Consider the following 24,648-nt stretch of genomic DNA (forward strand, 5'->3'; position numbering starts at 1 on the left):
GCCTGTTGGTGATGCTCTCACCTTTCTTGGATATGATTTTAATTATGACATCTTGGAGATCCTTTGGCATGCTCGATTCCATCCAGAAGAGGGAGATGAAGTCATATTGTCATGCCAACATCGCACCTCCACCATATTAGTTTTTCTGCTGGGTTTTGCCCGCACTGGGACCTTATTAGTTCTCAACTTCCACAGCATAAGGCCATAAGATGTAGGAGCAGAATAAGCCATTTGACTCATCATGTCTCTCTGTTATTTGACGGTAACTGAAATGTGTCTCAACCAGATTTTCCTGCCTTCTACTTGTAACCTTTGATTCCTTACTAATCAAAAAACAATCTATCTCTATTTGAAAGGCTTGATGACTTGGCTTTCACAGATTAACCACCCTCTGGTTAAAGAAATTTCTGCTCATCTCAGTTCCCTTCACTCTGAGGCTGTGCCTTTGGGTCTTAGTTTCTCCTGTCCGTGGAAACATCTTCTCCGTGTCCCCTCTACCCAGGTCTCACGATATTTTGTAAGTTCTGTTGATATTCCCCCATCATCCTTCGAAATGATATTGAGTTCAGACCAGGGTGCTCATCTGACAAGCTCTTCATTTCTGGGATCATTCTTGTGAACCTCATCAGCCCCCTCCAACAAGCACATCCTTCCTTAGATACAGGCCCCAAAACTGCTCCAAATATGGTCTGACCAGTGCCTTAGACACCCTCAGCAAGTAGATCCCTGCTCTTGTATTCAAGCCCTCTTGAAATGAATGCAAATGTTGCATTTGCCTTCCTAAGTGCCATCTGAACCTGCATGTAAACCTGAAGAGAATCCTGAACTAAGATTCCTGAGTCCCTTTGTGCTTTATATTTACAAAGCCTTTCCCCAGATAGAAAATAGTCTAACCTCTTTCTTTCTATCAATGTACATAACCTCACACATTTCCACATTGTATTCCATCTGCCACATCTTTGCCACTTTCCCAGCCCGTCCAAGCTCTTCTGCAGCTTACCCACATCCTCAACACTACCTATCCTTCCACCTATCTTTATGTCATCTGCAAACTTAGCAACAATGTGTTCGGTTCTTTCAGCCAGATCATTAATGGATAAACATGGATAGTGGTGGTTGCAACACTGGCCCCTGTGGAACCCCATGAGTCACCAGATGCCATCCTGAAAAAGACCCCCTTATCCCCACTCTCTGCCTTCTGTCAGTCACCTTACCCTCTATCCATGCCTGTACCTTGCCCCTAACACCATAGACTCTTATTTAGTAGTCTCCTGTGCAGCACCTTGTCAAAGACTTCCTGGAAATTCAAGTAGATTACAGCCACTGGACTTTCCTTTGTCTAATTTACTTTTTAACTCCTCAAAGTTTAACTCCTAATAGCTCAGGCATGAAGCTGTGCTGGTTCAGCCCAATTTTACCATGTATTTGAAAGTACTTTGCAATCTCATCCTTAATAATGGACTCCAAAGTCGTACCAATGTTCAAGGTTAGGCTAACCAGCCTCTAACTTCCTATCTTCTGTCTCCCTGCTTTTTAAAATACCCCTGCCATCTTCCAGTAATCTGGGACCCTCCCTGACTCCAGTGACTCCTGAAAGATCACCACCAGTGCTTCCACAATCTCCTAAACTATCTCCTTTAGAACCCTGAGCTGTAGTCTATTTGGTCCTGGTGATTTATCCATCTTCAGACCTTTCAGTTTCCCCAGTACCTTTTCCTTGGTGATGGTCACTACGCAGACCTCTGCCTCCTGACTATCTTGAAGTTCTGGTAAGCAACTGATGTCTTTCACCGTAAAGACTGAAACAAACTATTCAATTCCTTCACCATATCTTTGTTCCCCATTACTATTTCTCCAGTCTCATTTTCCAATGGTCCAATGTCCTTGCCTCTCTCTTACTTTTTCATATATTTTTTTAAAAACTCTTGCAATCTTCTTTTAGATTACTAGCTAGCTTACTCTCATATTTCATCTTCTCCCCTCTTACTGCATTTTTAATTAGCCTCTGCTGGTTTTTAAAAGATTTCTCAATCCTCTGTATTCCCACTAATCTTCACCAGATTGTATGCTTTTTCTTTTGATTTTATGCTGTCCCTGACTTCCCATGGTAGTTGCCTCTTCCTCTCCTTAGTATGTTTCTTCCTTGGGATGCATTTCTGCTGTGCTTCGTAAGTTACCCCTAGAAACTCCTGCCCTTACTGCTCTACCATTTTCCCTGTGAGGGTATCCTTCCAATCAGGTCTGGCCAGCTTCTCCCTTATACCTTTGTAGTTATCTTTACTCAACTGTAATACCATTACATCAGATTCCAGCTTCTCCAGCTCAATTGCAGGGTGATGGTCACTGACCCCAAGGGTTCCTTCACCTTAAGCTCCCTATCAAATCTGCCCGATTATATGTCACCAAATCCAAAATGGTCTGTTCCTTGGATGACCTTTACAACTTTGTGTCAGGTTGGGGTTTTGCTAAGATAGTGATGGTGGCATGCCATCTGATGGGTTCAAGGCCATTCGTGTTGAGGACTGAGTCTCAGTTTAGGAGATCCTTGAAATCCTCTTTTCAACAAGGGCTGACTATCTCTCTGTCCTTAATGAGGGCCACTCCATTCTTAGCTGTCAGTGGACAATAGACAATAGACAATTGGTGCAGGAGTAGGCCATTCTGCCCTTCAAGCCTGCACCACCATTCAATATGATCATGGCTGATCATCCTCAATCAGTATCCTGTTCCTGCCTTATCTCCATAACCCTTGAATAAGGTCGTGGATGCTTAGGTTTTAGATGGTAGATGAAGAATCCACTCACATTTGGCAAGCTGTAGGATTTCCTGTGCTCTTTTCACCCACCATCTTTCACCCACCATCTGTTCATTTGGTGACAGGTTTCTTGTTGACCCTTGGCTTCATATATTTGTTGACCAGTTTTTTCTTCCACTGAATTTCAGTGCTGCTTTAAGTTCAGAAATACCTTATGCTTGGTTTTGTCGCACCTGAAACTCCTGGTCATTGTTGTCACAGCAATCTTGATGTTTCCTGGTTGAGAAATCAAGAATATTCTCGCATGTGCTGTTGGTGATAGATTTCAGGGTCCAGGAACTATAGATGGTTTGTGGTTTCTGTTCATTGAGCATTGTCAGACTGATTGAGTGGGACTTTCTATGATGAGTCTGTGAATCCAGTGTTATTTTTTGTTTTGGCGAGATTGATGGAGATAGAAGGAGGGATCGTCCAGCAATCATCAGCTGCTGTCATGATGCAGTCTGTTCAAAAATGCCTGTGAGTCTTTGCTTGGACAGGGATGTGGTTAAACAGGTCAAGATTAGAGTAATGCTGGAAAAGCACAGCAGGTCAAGCAGCATCTGAGGAGTAGGAAAATCAATGTTTCGGGCAGGAGCCCTTCATCAGGAATTCCAACACCTCTCTAATCTTGACTCTGATCTCCAGCATCTGCAGTCCTTACTTTCACCCTGTGGTTAAACAGGTGCCGTGTCCACATATTGCCAAGAGCTCTTGTCTTTGTCTTTACGATGAAATATGGTGTCGTTTATAACCAGACCACATTCTAGGTATTTCACAGGAATGAGAATGTCAGTGTTTGTTGTCCTTATTGCTTGCTTGCCTTCCTTTTTAGAGGTTTGTGTCCCCATAACACTCTAGCTTTCCTCTTTGACCTTATCCATTGCTTCTAGGGTTGGGAAATGCACTGATGCCTGAGGTGTACTGTTTCTGGAATAGAGTACGCCAAAGGGTTTTGAGACATTCACTTGTTACACAAGGGTGTTCACTAAGATGCTCAATTAGTTTTTAATGGCAAAGCCAATTCTATGGAGTCAGCATTTTTCTTCTGATTTATTTGTCAAGGAGAAGGTGATTTACCACCTTGATCTTTGAGTTGACTTTCTCCTGCTCCCTGTGTCTCACTCAGGCCAACAATGTTAGTTTTAAAGCATCAGCCATATTGCCAGGCTACTACAGCTATGTGACGTTCAGGTCAGTCACTGCTCGGGTTGCTTACAACAGTCCTGATGTTCTAGTTTCTGAAATTAATTTTGAGGGTGTGTAAAATGCTTGTGCATAGGATCATTTGCACACTGACTACCACACAGTCTCGGTGGTGCAAGGTTTTATCCAAAGGCAGGATAGCTGAGACAATTGAAGACCAGACTCAGCTACACAGGTGGGAGCTTAACACACGTGTATGATTTTGCCCCTAAACATTCCCATCCCTGCAGTCTACAGTTTTGCTTGTTTTCTGATGGCATTAAGACAAATAATCGGTGCGCAACTTACCTTCATGTAATATGACTCGCCTTTAGGCTTTGATTCTGTCTTCCTGAAGTCAGGCCTTGCTGTGTCCTGGAGATTGCACCAGTCAGCCCCACTCTGATCTGGATACTGTTTCTGGGAGCCCCACTCTGATCTGGATACTGTTTCTGGGAGCCCCGCTCTGATCTGGATACTGTTTCTGGGAGCCCCGCTCTGATCTGGATACTGTTTCTGGGAGCCTCGCTCTGATCTGGATACTGTCTCTAGGAGCCCCGCTCTGATCTGGATACTGTTTCTGGGAGCCCCGTTCTGATCTGGATACTGTCTCTAGGAGCCCCGCTCTGATCTGGATACTGTTTCTGGGAGCCCCATTCTGATCTGGATACTGTCTCTAGGAGCCCCACTCTGATCTGGATACTGTTTCTGGGAGCCCCGCTCTGATCTGGATACTGTTTCTGGGAGCCCCGCTCTGATCTGGATACTGTTTCTGGGAGCCCCGCTCTGATCTGGATACTGTTTCTAGGAGCCCCGCTCTGATCTGGATACTGTTTCTGGGAGCCCCGCTCGGATCTGGATACTGTTTCTGGGAGCCCCGCTCTGATCTGGATACTGTCTCTGGGAGCCCCACTCTGATCTGGATACCGTTTCTGGGAGCCCCGCTCTGATCTGGATACTGTTTCTGGGAGCCCCGCTCTGATCTGGATACTGTTTCTAGGAGCCCCACTCTGATCTGGATACTGTTTCTGTGAGCCCCACTCTGATCTGGATACTGTCTCTGGGAGCCCCACTCTGATCTGGATACTGTCTCTGGGAGCCCCACTCTGATCTGGATACTGTTTCTGGGAGCCCCGCTCTGATCTGGATACTGTTTCTGGGAGCCCCACTCTGATCTGGATACTGTCTCTGGGAGCCCCACTCTGATCTGGATACTGTTTCTGGGAGCCCCGCTCTGATCTGGATACTGTTTCTGGGAGCCCCGCTCTGATCTGGATACTGTTTCTGGGAGCCCCACTCTGATCTGGATACTGTTTCTGGGAGCCCCAATCTGATCTGGATACTGTTTCTGGGAGCCCCACTCTGATCTGGATACTGTTTCTGGGAGCCCCAATCTGATCTGGATACTGTTTCTGGGAGCCCCACTCTGATCTGGATACTGTCTCTGGGAGCCCCACTCTGATCTGGATACTGTTTCTGGGAGCCCCACTCTGATCTGGATACTGTTTCTGGGAGCCCCGCTCTGATCTGGATACTGTTTCTGGGAGCCCCACTCTGATCTGGATACTGTTTCTGGGAGCCCCACTCTGATCTGGATACTGTTTCTGGGAGCCCCGCTCTGATCTGGATACTGTCTCTAGGAGCCCCGCTCTGATCTGGATACTGTTTCTGGGAGCCCCGCTCAGGTCTGGATACTGTTTCTGGGAGCCCCGCTCTGATCTGGATACTGTTTCTGGGAGCCCCGCTCTGATCTGGATACTGTTTCTGGGAGCCCCGCTCTGATCTGGATACTGTTTCTGGGAGCCCCGCTCGGATCTGGATACTGTTTCTGGGAGCCCCGCTCTGATCTGGATACTGTTTCTGGGAGCCCCGCTCTGATCTGGATACTGTCTCTAGGAGCCCCGCTCTGATCTGGATACTGTTTCTGGGAGCCCCGTTCTGATCTGGATACTGTCTCTAGGAGCCCCGCTCTGATCTGGATACTGTTTCTGGGAGCCCCATTCTGATCTGGATACTGTCTCTGGGAGCCCCACTCTGATCTGGATACTGTTTCTGGGAGCCCCACTCTGATCTGGATACTGTTTCTGGGAGCCCCGTTCTGATCTGGATACTGTTTCTGGGAGCCCCGCTCTGATCTGGATACTGTCTCTGGGAGCCCCACTCTGATCTGGATACTGTCTCTAGGAGCCCCGCTCTGATCTGGATACTGTTTCTGGGAGCCCCGCTCTGATCTGGATACTGTTTCTGGGAGCCCCGCTCGGATCTGGATACTGTTTCTGGGAGCCCCGTTCTGATCTGGATACCGTTTCTGGGAGCCCCGCTCTGATCTGGATACTGTTTCTGGGAGCCCCACTCTGATCTGGATACTGTTTCTAGGAGCCCCACTCTGATCTGGATACTGTTTCTGGGAGCCCCACTCTGATCTGGATACTGTTTCTGTGAGCCCCACTCTGATCTGGATACTGTCTCTGGGAGTCGCGCTGATCTGGATACTGTTTCTGGGAGCCCCGCTCTGATCTGGATACTGTTTCTGGGAGCCCTGCTCTGATCTGGATCATGTTTCTGGGAGCCCCACTCTGATCTGGATACTGTTTCTGGGAGCCCCGTTCTGATCTGGATACTGTTTCTGGGAGCCCCACTCTGATCTGGATACTGTTTCTGGGAGCCCTGCTCTGATCTGGATCATGTTTCTGGGAGCCCCACTCTGATCTGGATACTGTTTCTGGGAGCCCCGTTCTGATCTGGATACTGTTTCTGGGAGCCCCACTCTGATCTGGATACTGTTTCTGGGAGCCCCGCTCTGATCTGGATCATGTTTCTGGGAGCCCCACTCTGATCTGGATACTGTTTCTGGGAGCCCCGCTCTGATCTGGATACTGTTTCTGTGAGCCCCACTCTGATCTGGATACTGTTTCTGTGAGCCCCACTCTGATCTGGATACTGTTTCTGGGAGCCCCGCTCTGATCTGGATACTGTTTCTGGGAGCCCCGTTCTGATCTGGATACTGTTTCTGGGAGCCCCACTCTGATCTGGATACTGTTTCTGGGAGCCCCGCTCTGATCTGGATACTGTCTCTAGGAGCCCCGCTCTGATCTGGATACTGTTTCTGGGAGCCCCGCTCTGATCTGGATACTGTTTCTGGGAGCCCCGCTCAGGTCTGGATACTGTTTCTGGGAGCCCCGCTCTGATCTGGATACTGTTTCTGGGAGCCCCGCTCTGATCTGGATACTGTTTCTGGGAGCCCCGCTCTGATCTGGATACTGTTTCTGGGAGCCCTGTTCTGATCTGGATACTGTTTCTGGGAGCCCCGCTCTGATCTGGATACTGTTTCTGGGAGCCCCGCTCAGGTCTGGATACTGTTTCTGTGAGCCCCGCTCTGATCTGGATACTGTTTCTGGGAGCCCCGCTCTGATCTGGATACTGTTTCTGGGAGCCCCGCTCTGATCTGGATACTGTTTCTGGGAGCCCCGCTCTGATCTGGATACTGTTTCTGGGAGCCCCGCTCTGATCTGGATACTGTTTCTGGGAGCCCCGCTCTGATCTGGATACTGTTTCTGGGAGCCCCGCTCTGATCTGGATACTGTTTCTGGGAGCCCCACTCTGATCTGGATACTGTTTCTGGGAGCCCCAATCTGATCTGGATACTGTTTCTGGGAGCCCCGCTCTGATCTGGATACTGTTTCTGGGAGCCCCGCTCTGATCTGGATACTGTTTCTGGGAGCCCCGCTCTGATCTGGATACTGTTTCTGGGAGCCCCGCTCTGATCTGGATACTGTTTCTGGGAGCCCCGCTCTGATCTGGATACTGTTTCTGGGAGCCCCACTCTGATCTGGATACTGTTTCTGGGAGCCCCAATCTGATCTGGATACTGTTTCTGGGAGCCCCGCTCTGATCTGGATACTGTTTCTGGGAGCCCCGCTCTGATCTGGATACTGTTTCTGGGAGCCCCGCTCTGATCTGGATCATGTTTCTGGGAGCCCCACTCTGATCTGGATACTGTTTCTGGGAGCCCCGTTCTGATCTGGATACTGTTTCTGGGAGCCCCACTCTGATCTGGATACTGTTTCTGGGAGCCCCGTTCTGATCTGGATACTGTTTCTGGGAGCCCCACTCTGATCTGGATACTGTTTCTGGGAGCCCCACTCTGATCTGGATACTGTTTCTGTGAGCCCCACTCTGATCTGGATACTGTTTCTGGGAGCCCCGCTCTGATCTGGAAACTGTTTCTGGGAACCCCACTCTGATCTGGATCATGTTTCTGGGAGCCCCGCTCTGATCTGGATACTGTTTCTGGGAGCCCCACTCTGATCTGGATACTGTTTCTGGGAGCCCCACTCTGATCTGGATACTGTTTCTGGGAGCCCCATTCTGATCTGGATCATGTTTCTGGGAGCCCCACTCTGATCTGGATACTGTTTCTGGGAGCCCCGTTCTGATCTGGATACTGTTTCTGGGAGCCCCACTCTGATCTGGATACTGTTTCTGGGAGCCCCGCTCTGATCTGGATACTGTCTCTAGGAGCCCCGCTCTGATCTGGATACTGTTTCTGGGAGCCCCGCTCTGATCTGGATACTGTTTCTGGGAGCCCCGCTCAGGTCTGGATACTGTTTCTGGGAGCCCCGCTCTGATCTGGATACTGTTTCTGGGAGCCCCGCTCTGATCTGGATACTGTTTCTGGGAGCCCCGCTCTGATCTGGATACTGTTTCTGGGAGCCCCGCTCAGGTCTGGATACTGTTTCTGTGAGCCCCGCTCTGATCTGGATACTGTTTCTGGGAGCCCCGCTCTGATCTGGATACTGTTTCTGGGAGCCCCGCTCTGATCTGGATACTGTTTCTGGGAGCCCCGCTCTGATCTGGATACTGTTTCTGGGAGCCCCGCTCTGATCTGGATACTGTTTCTGGGAGCCCCGCTCTGATCTGGATACTGTTTCTGGGAGCCCCGCTCTGATCTGGAGACCTTTTCCAAGAGTGCCATTCTAACCAGACACCACTCCAGGCAGACTCACTTTGATCCAGAGATCTCATTCCCACTCTCTGCAGACTCTGCTCTCAGCAGCTCCCATTCTGATGTGGCAAACACCACTGTCCAAAAAGAGGCCAAATTAGGGATTGTACTCAGTGCTGAACATGGACAAATAAATGACCCTAAATTACATCACGAGATAAACAACCCAACAAAAAACTCAGCCTAAATAAAAGTCTGGATAATTATCTGCAGCTAACGCACCCAAAGTAAAACCCCAAAAAGAATCCCAAAAATAACTCTCAATCTCACTTCCCGAAACCCTACTCCCCACATCCCAAGACTTTGGATTCCCATTCCTCAGACTCCAGTTCCTGTTTCCCAGATTCTTGGTTCGAATTCCCTGGACTCTTGTCCCTGGCTTTCCCAGACTCTGGGTTCTTCTACCCAGTCTCTCATCCCCACTTCCCCAGTCTCTCACCCCCACTTCCCCGGACCCTCACCCCCACTTCCCCGGACCCTCACCCCCACTTCCCCGGACTCTCACCCCCACTTCCCCGGACCCTCACCCCCACTTCCCCGGTCTCTCACCCCCACTTCCCCGGACCCTCACCCCCACTTCCCCGGACCCTCACCCCCACTTCCCCGGACCCTCACCCCCACTTCCCCGGACTCTCACCCCCACTTCCCTGATCTCTCACCCCCACTTCCCCGGACCCTCACCCCCACTTCCCCGGACTCTCAGCCCCACTTCCCCGGACTCTCACCCCCACTTCCCCGGACCCTCACCCCCACTTCCCTGGACTCTCACCCCCACTTCCCTGGACTCTCACCCCCACTTCCCCGGACCCTCACCCCCACTTCCCCGGACCCTCACCCCCACTTCCCCGGACCCTCACCCCCACTTCCCCGGACCCTCACCCCCACTTCCCCGGACTCTCACCCCCACTTCCCCGGACTCTCACCCCCACTTCCCCGGACTCTCATCCCCACTTCCCCGGACCCTCACCCCCACTTCCCCGGTCTCTCACCCCCACTTCCCCGGACTCTCACCCCCACCTCCCCGGATCTCACCCCCACTTCCCCGGACCCTCACCCCCACCTCCCCGGACCCTCACCCCCACTTCCACGGACTCTCACCCCAGTTCCTCGGACTCTCAGCCCCACCTCCCCAGACTCTCACCCCCACTTCCCGCTCTCTCACCCCAACCTTCCCGGTCTCACAGCCCCACCTCCCCAATCTCTCACAGCCCCACCTCCCCGATCTCTCACCCCAACCTCCCCGGTCTCTCATCCCCAACCTCCCTGGTCTCTCACCCCCACTTCCTTGGACTCTCTTCTACCCTCCCCTCCTCCCTGGACTCTCACCCCCAATTCCCTGGACTCTGCGTTCCTCTTTCCTGGACTCTTGCCCCTACTTCTCCAGAGTCTGGGTTCCTATTCCTTGACTCTTTGTTCCTGTTGCCTGGACTCTTGCATCCACTCCTTGAACCCTCAGTGCCTTATTGAGTTCCTATTCTCCAGACTCTCAGTTCCAATTCTACGGACTCTCAGCCCTGCCTCCCTGGATATTTTAGGTGCCATGTGCAAGGTATGCAGCACAATTGGAAATGCCACTTTTGCATCAGATTTTAAATCAAGTTCCATCTGCTATCAGCTGGCTGCACAGAAAGCAGTTTTTATTTGCTGCATGTGCAACCTTGAGGCGTGCAAATCGGTTGCTTAGTTCGATGCACTAACATTTACATTGCAGAGCTTTTCTTCTTCCTTTCTACTGTTTACAACGCTTGCTCAATGCATTTCTCATATTTGTTCCTTAATGTCAATAAAAAATGTTTTCTCTGACTGATTTCCTTCTCACCCACTCATTTAAAATCTATTGGATATTCAGTTCTTCACTGAGGAATGGGGAAGGAGAAATACCAAGATCAGTTCGCCAATTCCTTTTGTGTCTTGGTAAGTTCAACCTTGAAACCTCTTTTCCAAAAATGGCTCAATATTTTAATTGTTCTTTAAAACTTAAATTCCTGATTGCGTTATTTTTTGGACCAATCTTACCCTTCTTATTCTGAGTAATTTCCGTAAAGTTTCTGATGCCACTCTGTTGGCAAGTTTTATTTCTATGTATCTTTAAGATTATCTTCACTATTTCTATCCAGTAAGATTTTGTTAAAAGCTTCAAGAAAATAAATTTTATGACTTTGTGATAATTATTCATTACTATAAGAATAATCCTGTACCTCTCTAGAATCTCTCCAATACTGATAAGTGATAGAACAGCAAATCAGTTTTAGGCCTACACTACCACGTCTTCAAAAAACAAGCGAGTAAGTCATGGAAGTTACTCACATTAATTAGCTTGCAAATATACAGTAAAATTATCTTATTTGATTCAATAAATAATAAACATAGCATTTTATTGCTATGTTATTATTTTGAAAATAGTTTTTAACTCTGTTTTTCCTTATTTAATTTACCACTCACAATCTGCATCATCTGAAAATACTTTTCATCTTCTGTGTTATAATCCCAGACCTGTCCAGTCTGTCTGATTAAATGCACACTATAACCTCTCATTGGGAGATAAAGTAGCCATTTTAACGCAGTATATAACCCCTCAAACTGTCTCCTGATCATTGTATCACACTTCAATGTAATCAGATATTCCACTTTATACAGTTGACTGTACATTCTAACTCTGTCTTTCTGCAACTTAATTTGGTTCAATTTGATCACCATTATCCCTCAATTTTCACAAAATCACATGCCACAGCATCTTTTATATCAATAAGAAACAAAAACAGAAGTTGCTGGAAAAGCTCAGCAGGTCTGGCAGCACTTGTGCAGAGAAATCTGAGTTATTGTTTCAGGTCCAGTGGCCCTTCCTCAAAACATGTTATCGGACCCGAAACCTTAACTCTGATTTTTCTTCACAGATGCTGCCAGATCTGCTAAGCTTTTCCAGCAACTTCTGTTTTTGGTTCTGATTTACAGCATCCACGGTTCTTTCGGTTTTTATTTTGTATAAATAAAGTTATTGCAGGTACTTGTTCCAACTCTTTCTTCACTCGCTGATGTAGCTGAAGCCAGTGTCAGGTCGTTTCCAATGCTGTTCTTGAAGTTATTTAACCGGGTAAAATATTTGTAGAACAACATATATTTATTCCCTTGATTTCTTTCTATTCCCATACTGAATTATATTTTCCATCTGAATGCTCAAACATAACACACACTGTCCCCAGGTGACAGGCACAATCTGTATCACCTCCTCATGATGGGTCTTTTGTGCAGAAGCTCATTACATTGACACTCACAGCCATGATTCCCTGTGTGTACACTTTGTGGCAACACAACACATTTGCAGTATGCACCTCAGGTCCTTATTAGCTTTGTTTAGTCTAGCAATCCTCAACACTAGAGACCCACACTTATCCCATTAATATCACAGCTTCTGCAATGTGACTATTAATTCAGCTCACTTACTTCAAATCTGTCACCTGGAGAGTTTGTTTGTGACGGTTGAGATTAAATTATTAACACAAAACTCTGAGAGCTTCTCTGACTTTATTGATCTATGGGTTAGATTTGTTTAATTGACGTATATCAGGCAGATTCAGCAACCAGAGTAATGTATTCTGCCTGAATGTATCCCAACTATTCCCAATTCAGGAAGATTCTGTGCAAAATTGAAGGTATGAAGCATTTTATTAACAAGGTCCTTTTACTGCCATTAGTTAGAAATTTATGAAACGTTGTTTAATAAAAGGAAGTTACTAGCCAATGGGCTCAAACACATACAGTGAAAAACTAATTACTGACATTTCAAGTTATCTTTTTGTATGCGAGTTTCAGTTTATACATGTATTGTCAATAAGAGAATTTTGCATAAGAGCCGAAGGTGCACGTTATTTACCTTGGTAGCTAAGAACATAGAGCTGAATTCCTGAACATCAGATCGCAGTCTCCAAAGATAAAATGCTCCAAGTCCATCTCCAATCAGAGCCAGAAGAACAAGCATCAGAAGAAACTTGTGTGTGAAAGTCAAATTTTTCCGTTTAGTTGAGGTTGCAAAAGGGACAGTGTCTGTCTGTCCGTCCACTACAAAAACTGAAGGATAAACATAGCTGTCCCCCATTTTTGGGGCGTCGAGTACAAAAAAAATCAGTCAAGGAAAGAACTTTCTGGTAAATTTGGATTTAAAAGCAAAGTGATGCCAAGCACATTCATCAATTAAGAGCACCGCCTGTCCCCAGGCAACATCATTCACTCAAAAGTGGGCAAACCTTGTGGCTCAGTGCTTTATATCATTACTAAACAGCCACCCACAGACTTCTGTCAATTTGAAACCACATATTTAGCTCCCAATAGTCTTCACCACTGGGCTTCCTGCTGCTTGTGAAAATGACACAACAGCAAGAATGGATGCTTATAGAAGCAGCTCCAACAGTTGCAGGATGTTTGCAGGTTGTTGTCTCACACAAAGAAAAATAGCTTTTTCAATATTTCTGATATCCTTTATCAGATTTGTTATTATTTTCCATTCACTGATTTCTTTCCAGTAGCAGGTTGCTAGGGATGCAGGGGGATATTTTAGTCTGTGTATTCATGTGTATTCCGTGTATTTAAAGAAAACACTCTTTGCAATGGAAACCTTTTGTCTCATAAGATGAAAGTTTGTGCTACCCTCCTCAACTCTGAGTTAGGCGTTTCCTGATGCGGCTCAAGAGGACTACAATGATTTGAGAAGCTGCACATTTCTCTGTTCTCTGTTTTTGCTGAACTCTTTTCTCGGGCTGAGCTTTTTGTCTTGGCTCGGTTCTTCCAATGCCCTTCCAAACAGAGAGCCTCCCGAGGTCACAGCTGCTAGGACTTTCTCTCAGTTGTCTATGGCATCACATCTCACAGGTCTCCTTGTCTTTGAGGTATGTACACCTAGGAGATCATGACCTTATTGGCCAGTTCAAAATTCAGAAGCTGTTTAGGTAAATTACAGTCTTTAATCTGCTGAACATGATTCAGCCAATACAGACTGACTACTTAGCAATGAAATTCTATTGATAGAATTAGCCCTGTTCAGGACCCTCTGAATTTGTGATCTTATCCTGCCAAGAGATGCCAAGGAGACATCTGAAACGGGAAAGATGAGAAATGTTCAGCCTTTTTTCCTACCAAGCACATGGTGTTCAGGTCTCACTCGGTGCAGAGATGTAAGGTGTTGGAGCAGAATCAGGCCATTCAGCCCATCGAATCTGCTCCGCCTTTTGATATGTTTCTCAACTCCATTCTCCTGCCTTCTCCCCATAAACTTTGATCTCCTGACTAATCAAGAACCTATCTATCTCTGTCTTAAATACACTCAATGACTTGGCTCCACAGGCTTCTGCAGCAATAAGCTCTGCTGATTCACCACTCTCTGAAGAAATTCCTCTTCATCTGATATATTGAACAAACCTAGATTGCTGTTAAGTCTTTCATCTTTTAGAATGGATTGCAGGTTTCGATTCATTAATATGTAAATCTCAGAACTTCTTTCAAGTCACATTCCTGAGGTAACTTAAGGTTTTATTAAAAAAGGTGACATCTCAGTTCAGACAATGCATTAAAGGTGTGAGGTTGGAGTCTGTCTGTCTCCCAATCTTGAGTCAGACTGGTTCTATTTCCAAAGTAGGAATTTATAAAATTACACATGGACTGACTGCCTGCATTGATTAGGCAGAAGTGTATACTGCAGATGCTGGAGATTAGAGTCAAGATTAGAGTGGTGTTGGAAACGCACAGCAGGTCTGGCAGCATCCAAGGAGCTGGAAAATTGACGTTTTGGGCAAAAAGCCCTTCATCAGGAATGAGGCATTGACTGCCTGCAGATTGTGCAGCATCCAAGGACTCACCACAGTGGCCCTCCTACTCGTCGCGGCTTAGCCCCCACGGGCTCTGCATTGCCAGCGACCTGCTGTGCTTTTCCAGCAACACATTTTCAGCTCTGATCTCCAGCATCTGCAGTCCTCACTTTCTCTCTGCCTGCAGATTGTGCACTTTTTGAACAAAATAGAATGTATCTGCAAATACAATTCTGCAAATGCAAATTTGTCCTATAGACTTACATATGTGCATTTATGTGAGGGAGAGAGAGAGAGTGTGTGTGTGTGTGCATGTGAGAGTGTGTGCTTGAAAGAAGTTCTGATTAATTCTTCTGGACATGCCCAATGATCTCTCCTTGGTAATACTTGGATAAATCTATTCTGCTCTGGGCATAATTCATAATTACTGCATAATTTAGTAGGTAACTTAGTGATACCCATGTACCCTCACAATATTTTCTAGATCCATCATCAAATAACTGCATCACTCCATCTCCTTCCAATGGTTCCTCAGCAACCTTGCCACTCTCCCCATCACTGATTTCTTACAAACGCTCAATGGCTCCTCTCCCCTTGATATTTGAGTGTAATAATCTGTTCAAATTGTTTACATTTGTATTTTCTTTCAGTTAATCTGTCTCCAAAACTTTTTCTAAAATTCTCTATATTCTAATTATCCATAACCTCTGCATATTATAGATTCAGATCTCTGCTCCTTAACTTGGTTTGTTATCTTATAGTTCCTTATCTGCAAGCCACCTCACTCAATAATAGCAAAATAACATCAGACATGAATTTAAAATTCTCCAGCTCTCTTTAATCAGTATCTGTCTTTAGGATACTTCTCACTAATTGTTCCAAACGCAAGCCCTTGGCTGTTTAAATCTAAATTTATTCCATTTACTTTAGTCTATCCCAATTATTTTATGGGAGAAATTTTATGATTCCTGAAGAAGGGCTCATGCCCGAAATGTCGATTCTCCTGCTCCCTGGATGCTGCCTGACCTGCTGCGCTTTTCCAGCAACACATTTCAGCCCCAATTATTTTATGGCCATTTTCAGCGGGGAGTAGACGTCTTATAAATTAAAATGTTTCTCACTTTACTGGCCACATTAACCATTTTATGTTATGGCGTTTGTCAAGTTGGTGCACATGATGGAAACCTGTTCTTCAGTGAAATATTGCCTCTCCTTTGTACCAGTCTATTTTGGACTAATTTCAGACTATCCTTACACGCCTATGCAGTATCCTATGTGGGATTGTGTTCAACAACGACTGAATTCAGTAAGTGGTGAAAATAGCCTCTTTACCAAGCATAAGTAATTGTAGAGAGGATATTAAACTGATCTCCCACAGCTGATGCATGAGATTTCATCTACCATTGTCAGTTTTGACTGTTCTTACACATTCATGACGTTTCATGGAAGTGTGATTTTGATAGTAAGTTTCTGAAAGGGAGTAGCGGCCCTATTTAATATGTATTTAAAAAGTACATACTTGTGAAGGAAACTGTTTCATGTTCTGCAACCTATTCAGAGAGACAGTTACTAAGGGCTAATTAATATTATGATCTTTCCACAGTTTTGAGTGAGTTATGGAGACATGATGGCAAGGCTGGCATTGTTCCGAGTAGGTTAGAGTATTAACACTTATTCAGGGTAGCCTTTGATACATAACCAAGTCTAAACACTAATCAGCATGGGACTGATAAGAATTGAAAGGTGTAAAGAAATAGTAATGGGTTGGAAGGGATATTTACTTTATCTTGTATGAGTAAAATGTACTACAAAAACGCGGTTTTATGAATGAGTGAATGGAAACATGGCATAGTAAAGCTAGTGTGTTTGTGAGTGAGTTAGTATAGAGTTATGAATGAATGAAAATGCAGTACAGTAAATATAGAGCACTTGTGAGTGAGTTGGTAAAGAAAATCATAACACAATATCGCACACCCAATACTATGTCACACATTCTTGACTCTTGTATGATTCCTGAAGAAGGGCTTATGCCCGAAACGTCGATTCTCCTGTTCCTTGGATGCTGCCTGACCTGCTGCGCTTTTCCAGCAACACATTTTCAGCTCTTGTATGATCTTATCAAAAGATCTGTGAGATTTTAGCTTTCTTTCCATGTATGGTCCTGATGTCTTGATTGGTGGCTCAATCATCAAATTCAGATCTCTTAAAGGAAGTACCGGGGACAAACATCACCAAGCGAAAGCTATCAGTTTAGTACTCTCATCTAAACTTCCCTTTTACTAAATTATATGTTAATCTTAATTATTGTTATAATGCATTATTCTAATTTTGTTTGATTCTTCTGCCATCATTCTCCAAACTTAATTACTTCCTGAACCCTGGAGAGATTTGTAGTCCAACAATATACTCATAATATCTTTAAATCAGAAGTCAAACATTTCTGACTCCAGGCAATAACACACTTTGTTCATTCTTTGTTTTCAGACAGCATTTTGTTTAAGGTTACTTGGTAACTCTGTCTGGGTAATTATATATTCGGTTTCCTTCTTCAAAAGTACCTTACAATTTTTCTTCTGTCATTGAAACCATTGAGACTATGTGCATGCATATTATAATTTTCCAGGATCTTTTTAAAAAGGGAGATTTTCAAGAATGGCACCAGAGTTTGAAAATTACAGCCATCTGAAAAATGTTGCAGAGGCTAATATTGTTTTCCTTAAAACAGAGAAGGCTAAGGGGTGCTTAATTGACGTGTATAAAATAACGAGGTATTTGGATAGAGTGGACAGGGAAGACCTACTTCCTTTGTGGAGAGGCGAATTAACTAGAGGCACAGATGAAAGGTAAATGATAGAAGGAAGAGACGTGAGGAAAAATGTTTTCACCCAGCCAGTGGAGAGTGTCTTTACTTGCTGCCCCAGTTTGCTGGTTGATGCTGAAACCCTCAACTCATTTAAAAAGAACATTGCTCGACCATTGGAAATCAAATGGGCAGCTAGTGTATTTAGCTAGCACCGGCACAATGGGATGAATGAACTCTTTCTGTGCTGTAGCTGTTCTACAGTTCTACGATCTAACACAATGCCGTCACCTCTGGTGGGTCTTGTCCAGGCAGTGGGATGGTGGGGTCTGTGACATTGTAAGGTGTAATTCTATGAGTATGACTTCGTAATGCTGTTTCTTGCCTAGTTTCCTCTCCTAACTTTGAGGCAAGCTCCAAGATATACACTTGAGTATCGACCACATTAGGATACTCAACTAACTTTTCTCATTCTTTACATGATATATTCGGAGTTTAATTAAAGCCTATGGGATAAAAGTGTAGCCATGTCTGATGTCTCCTCTGTCTGCACTTTCCTAACACAGGACCTTTACCATTGAGAAAGACAATTGTTCCATGTAAATGTTTTAGAATGCCAAGCTATGTGGGTCTTAAGCATATCATAATGAGAAATTACATTAAGTGTGCCCAGGCTTAGTGGTTTTGAAATGCCTGACATTTAATATATTTAATGTGATCATAGTACTGAGGTACATTGTTAACAAATGGCTTGGTGGATTGAGGATGCCTTGTCCATCACCATGGGGCAAAATAGAAAGTCTGCAGCCAAACTCAGAAATTCAAAGCTGTTGGGAAAATCATTCTATATTTGCAATTATCTGAAAAACAAAAGGTATCCACCCATCCCACTTCAAGCAGGATGGGTTAATTAGTCTAAGTATCTCTATCAATAAACTATATATATAGTCTTCCTCCTTTGTTTAGATTTTACTTTTCTTTCAGACTCTTAGATATCGGTTTTCTCAGATTTTAGAATATATTGTCAGATCATTTAGTTCAAAGAGAATTACTTTTCCAAAATTCCAATTTTCCTTATTTCATACCTATGAGCATTTAAGATTAGCAAATCTTATCATGCAGAATTACACATTTACCCATATATTAAAATAATATTTGAAAGATCACTCTGGCCAGAAAATGAAATTCAATCAAACAGGTTCTTAGATTAAACGTTTTTTCCCTGGACCCTTTCTTCAAACTATAAATGACACAGTACAGTTTTTTAGGAAGAGAGGAAATAAGATATGTCATTTGACTTGATTTTTTTTCCTTATTAGAAATGATTCCATAGGTAATTTTTTACCAAGCTTTTGAGAAACAAATTTTGTAGCAGGATTTTGTTTTACACAAACATTGACAGTTCTTTAAAGGAAGCTCATCATAATCATACATGCTCTAAAGTGACGCAGCCAGACATCACATTTTCACATCACCTTATATTCCCAAAATAAAAACTGAGCTCAAAGTATCCCCTGATCTTGAGCTCCAGGGAATGTTAACACACACATTACACAACACTTAGAAAACTAATGAATGAAAACACATGCAGCCAGACTACATAGAGGTAACATTTAATTCTGGGACTATGGATATTTAAATTCCCACCCAACCAGGAAAGGCTTATTACCTTGATCAAGTGTAAAAAGCTGGTCTCTCTCTCTATCTTACAACTTAAGAAGACTTTCTTACTTTCTTCTGATCTCAGTTTTTCACTTACTGCTTATATTTTGCTTGCAGTGAGAGTGAGGTGTACAAATGGTTTTACATCCTGTGATTCACATCCCAGAACCAGCAGTTAAAGTACAAAGTCATGATACAGAAATTACCTCTGTACATCTCAGCTGTGAGAAACATCTGCTGCCTAAAGAATTTCCCTTTAGATTATTTAGGCTTGGTTCAATGGCTGATAGTACTGGCCTGGCCTCCATTAATTTGGACATCTTTTATTTCTGTGTTTAATTGATTCATGCGTCTTATTAATTCTGCATGAACTTCAAGTATCAATATTAAGGCCTTGTCTTCTTTGTTTCTTTTTGTTTTCTTACCACTGTCTTTAGAAACCAGGTGGTTTTGTGGGATTCTAATTAGCTTTAGCTATTTGATCAATATGTTTCCTTTGTTTGGTCAACTATAAATGGAGTATGGATCCCTCTGGACCCCATTTGACATCAAGATACCTTTCCTTTGGTACCCTTTCCTGATTTGTTAGTTATCTTTAAGGTAGTGTAAGGTTTCTTCCCTTCTTAGTTTCCTGTACGCTGTTCTATGTACTACCATATATTCCCTTTCACGTGGCTTTTAACTCTGTTGGTGTCCTGTCATCAGGTTTTCACAGGGCCTATTACTAATTTCCTGAAACAACCCTTAGATTAGCACAATGAGTGATTCCATTCAACTCAATCTGACTCCACCTCCGATAGTTCTTTGTTACCACAGTTTATGGTCAGTGATCAACTACATGGTTTGCTCCTCTGACTACGGACGATAAAATAAACATACTCACTTTATTAGGACCCACAGAACCAATGAGTACTCTACTCTCAATGCCAATTGTTGGAGGGACTGCATAAAGTCTTCAGTCTGAGTAGCTCGTAATAAGGAGAAAGTGAGGACTGCAGATGCTCGAGATCAGAGCTGAAAATGTGTTGCTGGAAAAACGCAGCAGGTCAGGCAGCATCCAAGGAACAGGAGAATCGACGTTTCGGGCATAAGCCCTTCCTCAGGAATCTAATCCCTGAGGAAGGGCTTATGCCCGAAATGTCCATTCTCCTGTTCCTTGGATGCTGACTGACCTCTGTGCTTTTCCAGCAACACATTTTCAACTCCTAGCTCGTAATAAGGCAGACTTTAGTCAAGCATGTACCAATGCAGCGCGAGATTCAAGCTCCAAGACACTCTGCCAGTCACAGTCCAAAACAACATATTTATACATTTTTTGCGTGACAATAGTAACATGCAGCATTGATATAAAATAAACTATACATCAATCCTTTACTGCAAAAGTTGGATTCAGCTTATTCTTTTGCAAGGTGCTGAGTCCTCTAATTCCAACAGAACTTCCATGTCTGTTTTATCTTCAGAGCTTATCTGTGCTCAACATCTGCCCCTAGCACCCAAACCTTTCCTTAAGATTCATACTTGTATGGCTATCTTAGGCTATACAATGATCTCTGGACTCTAATTAACTGTTGACTGTATTGTGTGATGCTAATGAGCTGTGATCTAGGGATGATACAACATGAAATTCTTGACCAAAAAAAATTCAGCAACTCTTCCCATTAACTGCTAATTGTACATTCTCTATGTTCCTTTAGTTAACTGTCTGAGCTACACTAACTGTTTCTTTACATGAATGTTCTTCATCCTATACTCTACTGCTTGTCCATGATTATTTTCTACTGTGGATAATGTTTTTGGTATTTTCCTTCTCATTTCTTCCCTTTTACACTTCTCTACCCCGTGTACCTTTTCTCAGAAGGCACTTTGGCAAATACGATCCAAAATTGGCTGGGTGACAGGAGACGGAGGATGATGGCTGAAGGTTGTTTTTGTGACTGGAAGCCTGCATTCAGTCATGTTCCACAGGGCTTGGTACTGGGTCCTTGCTGCTTGTAGTGTATGTTAATGATTTAGACTTGAATAAAGGAGGTTTTAATAGTAAGTTCAAAGATGATACAAAAATTGGTAGCATAATCATGACATGGTTGGGCTGGTCAGCCAGGTTGAACAGTGGCAAATGGAGTTTAATCCTGAAAAATGTGAAGTGATGCATTTTAAAAGGACCAGCAAACCAAACGAGTACAATGACTTGTAAGAACCTCGAAAATGTAGATCCAAAGGAACCTGGTGTGCAAGTGCATTGATCCTTAAAGGTAACAGGACAGGTGAATGGGGTGGTTAAGAAGGCAAATGGGATACTTGCCTTTCTTAGTCAGAGCATTGAATACAAGAGGAAGGAGGTTATGATGGAGCCTTATAAGATGCTAGTTTAGGCGATAGTTGGAGATCTATTTTTCACACGATAGGAAGGATGTGTTTGCACTGGAGGTGTGTGCTAAATGTCCTCTGCACAATATTGCTCATGTTGGGAGCCTTTCAGCTATGAAGTGAGATTAGATAGGCTGGGGGAGGCTTCCTGACAGCAAAGAAAAATGGGGGATCTGATTGAAACAAAAACAGAAATTGCTTGAAAAACTCAGCAAGTCTGCCAGAATCTGTGGGAAGAAAGCAGAATTAACATTTTGAGTCAGGTGACACTGGCGAACATTTTTTTCTTCCCACAGATGCTCTAAGACCTGTTGAGTTTCTCCAGCAATTTCTGGTTCTGATCTCCAGCGTTCACAATTCTTTGTTTTATTTTGATGAGGTGTTCAAAATTCTGAGGAACATAGATGGGGTTGATGAAAATAAACTTCCCACCTTAGAGGGGTCAATTACCAGCGTCACAGATTTAAGGCAAAGGGCAAGAAATTTAAATAGGATTGCAGGTGGCATTATTTCATCCAGACAGTGGTGGCTATCTGAAACCTGCTACCTGAACGGGTGGTAGAGAAGGGAACCATTACAATCTTTAAGAAATATATAGATAATCATTTGAAATGCCATAATGACATGGACGAAATGATGGGAAATGGTGCTTGAAGGCCAGTGCAAACAATAGGCCGAAGGGCCTCTCTCCAGGATGATATATTCTGAACTGAACCTTCTAAGTCTGGGTTTTATTGGGTAATTTGGAGGATTTTACACACAACACCAAGCAATGACCTAACTCGGAACAGAAGGAGTAAAAGAATTTCTTTAATCTCAGAAAAGTTGTTGGTGGCGTACCCTGCAAATGAAAATTCTGAAGGAGCAAATTAATTCCCACTTGGATAGGCTGCTTTGTCAGAGGGAGATCATGCCTGTGTGGATAAGGGAAGTTCAGTCGATGTAGTTTACATGGATTTTAACAAAGCTTTTGACTAGGTCCCACAGGGGAGACAGATTGAGAAGGTTAAAACACATGGATTTGAGGGAAACTTAGCAGGATGGATCATAAACTGGCTCAGTAATAGGACACAGAGGGTAGTGGTGGAAGGCTGTTTGAGTGACCAGAGGCCAGTATCCTGCCGTGTACCACAAGGATCAGATTGGGACCCTTATTGTTTGTTAGATACATAAATGATATAGATGAAAATGTGGGGGGAATGTTCAGACAACAAATTTACAGACAACACCGAGATTGGTAGAGTGGTTAATAGTGAAGAAGATGGTTGTAGGTTACAGGAAGATACAGATGGGTTGGTCAGATGGACAGACCAATGACAGATAATATTTAACCTGATAACTACGAGGTGATACGCTTTGGAAGAAAAAACAAGATGAGGGAGTATTTGATGAATAAGGACACTGGGTAACTTAGAGGAGCAGAGGGATCTCAGGGTAATTATTCACAGATCCCTGAAGTCAGCAGAGCACATGAACAGGAGGGTTAAGGCGGTATATGGGACACTGGCTTTCATTTAGTCGTGGCGGAGAGTACTAAGAACAAGGATGTAATGCTGGAGTTGTACAGAGTGTTGGTCAGGCCACAGCTGGGGTAGTATGTGTGTTTCTGGTCACTTCACTATAGGAAGGATGTGCTAGCACGAGAGGGGCTACAGAGGATGTTCACCAGGATGTTGCCTGGGATGGAGATATTGAGCTATAGGGAGAGACTAGATAGGCTTGGATTGTTTTCTTCAGAACAGAGAAGGGTGACGGGGTTCATGATTGAGGTGTATAAGATTATGAGAGTGTAAACAGGGTGAATAGAGATCAGCTGTTCCCCTTCGTTGAGGAGTCAATCAAGCATTGTTTTAGGGTAAAGGCCAGGAGATTCAGAAGGGATTTGGGAAAAATCTTGCTCACACAATGAGTGGTAGGAATCTGGAATGCACTGCCTGGTAAAGTAGGGGAGGCTGGAAACCTTTAAAAAATATTTGGATGAGTACTTCAAATATCATGAGATTCAAGGATATGGGACGTACAGGAAATTGGGATTAGTGGTCCAGTGGTAGTTATAAAAGAAGGGCTCATGCCCGAAACATCGATTCTCCTGCTCCTTTGATGCTGCCTGACCTGCTGCGCTTTTCCAGCAACACATTTTCACCAGTGGTAGTTATGTCAGAGTAGACTTGATGGGCCAAAGGGCCTTTTCTGCGTTGCATGAATCTATGAAAAAGAATAAAATTCGGAAGATTCTCAGCGTCTATTGGCCAGAATGTGTCTAAGTGTATTCCAGTCCGGTTTATTACTCTTGACAAACTTGTGCAAGGAAAGCTCATTCAGGACATGCATTCCAGTATCATTCACATCCTGAGGATTATTTCTTTTAAACTGATTGCCTCATTCCACATACTAAGTAACATGATTGTTAATGTGAAAACCATAAGAAATAATGACCTGTCAACAGATGATTCACGTGATTGTGCAACCTGTAAGAATGATCTGCAAATTCACTCAGCAGGAATATGCAAATCTGAACTATAAGGGAGTCTATGCATTACCACACACAGTACCACGGTAGCCAAGCAGGTCCTGTCCCTCTGTAAACTATTCATACTGAGAACCGAGTTTGGCCTGTATCGTACAACCTTAATCTCTGCATTACCTCCAGCTTCAATTATCTGCTCTCACAACCCACATTTTTGAATTATACTCTTTATATTCTTTAATTATCTTCAATGCAATGTGACAAATTATGTTTTACCTATATGAATCTTGTGGTGGGGAGCAATAACCATGTGGTTTGGGGGTGTTTGGATCCCTCAAACATGATATTGATTAAATTTTGAGACAGTGAAAGCAAATATTATCCCATCACCCTGCCTTCACCACCACCAAACCAACTCAAATTCAATTGTCACAGTCAAAAATACGACACTCCTTGCAATTCTGCTACACTCACTTTTTAACATTAACCTGAAGTTGAGTCTTTTCAGCAAAATCATTTCTTAACAAAGAGATCATCCTATGCAGGGAGAAAGTAAGGCCTGCAGGTGCTGGA

The 24,648-nt window shown here is 43.9% G+C and overlaps 1 protein-coding gene across 1 annotated transcript in view; it reads right to left on the reverse strand.

Moving 5' to 3' along the window:
• Window positions 1–13,194, reverse strand: part of LOC122540123 (tumor necrosis factor ligand superfamily member 14-like) — a 34,555-nt gene extending 21,361 nt beyond the window's left edge. Inside the window, exon 1 of the mRNA XM_043675432.2 lies at window positions 12,856–13,194. Within this exon, the coding sequence (XP_043531367.1) occupies window positions 12,856–13,077 (222 nt within the window). The 5' untranslated portion in view covers window positions 13,078–13,194. The remainder of the gene's footprint in view (window positions 1–12,855) is intronic.
• Window positions 13,195–24,648: the final 11,454 nt, after the last annotated feature.

Source organism: Chiloscyllium plagiosum, unplaced genomic scaffold (genome assembly GCF_037043375.1).
Source record: "Chiloscyllium plagiosum isolate Xiang-an unplaced genomic scaffold, Cpla_swu_hap1 HiC_scaffold_45, whole genome shotgun sequence".
NCBI classification, from domain to species: domain Eukaryota; kingdom Metazoa; phylum Chordata; class Chondrichthyes; order Orectolobiformes; family Hemiscylliidae; genus Chiloscyllium; species Chiloscyllium plagiosum.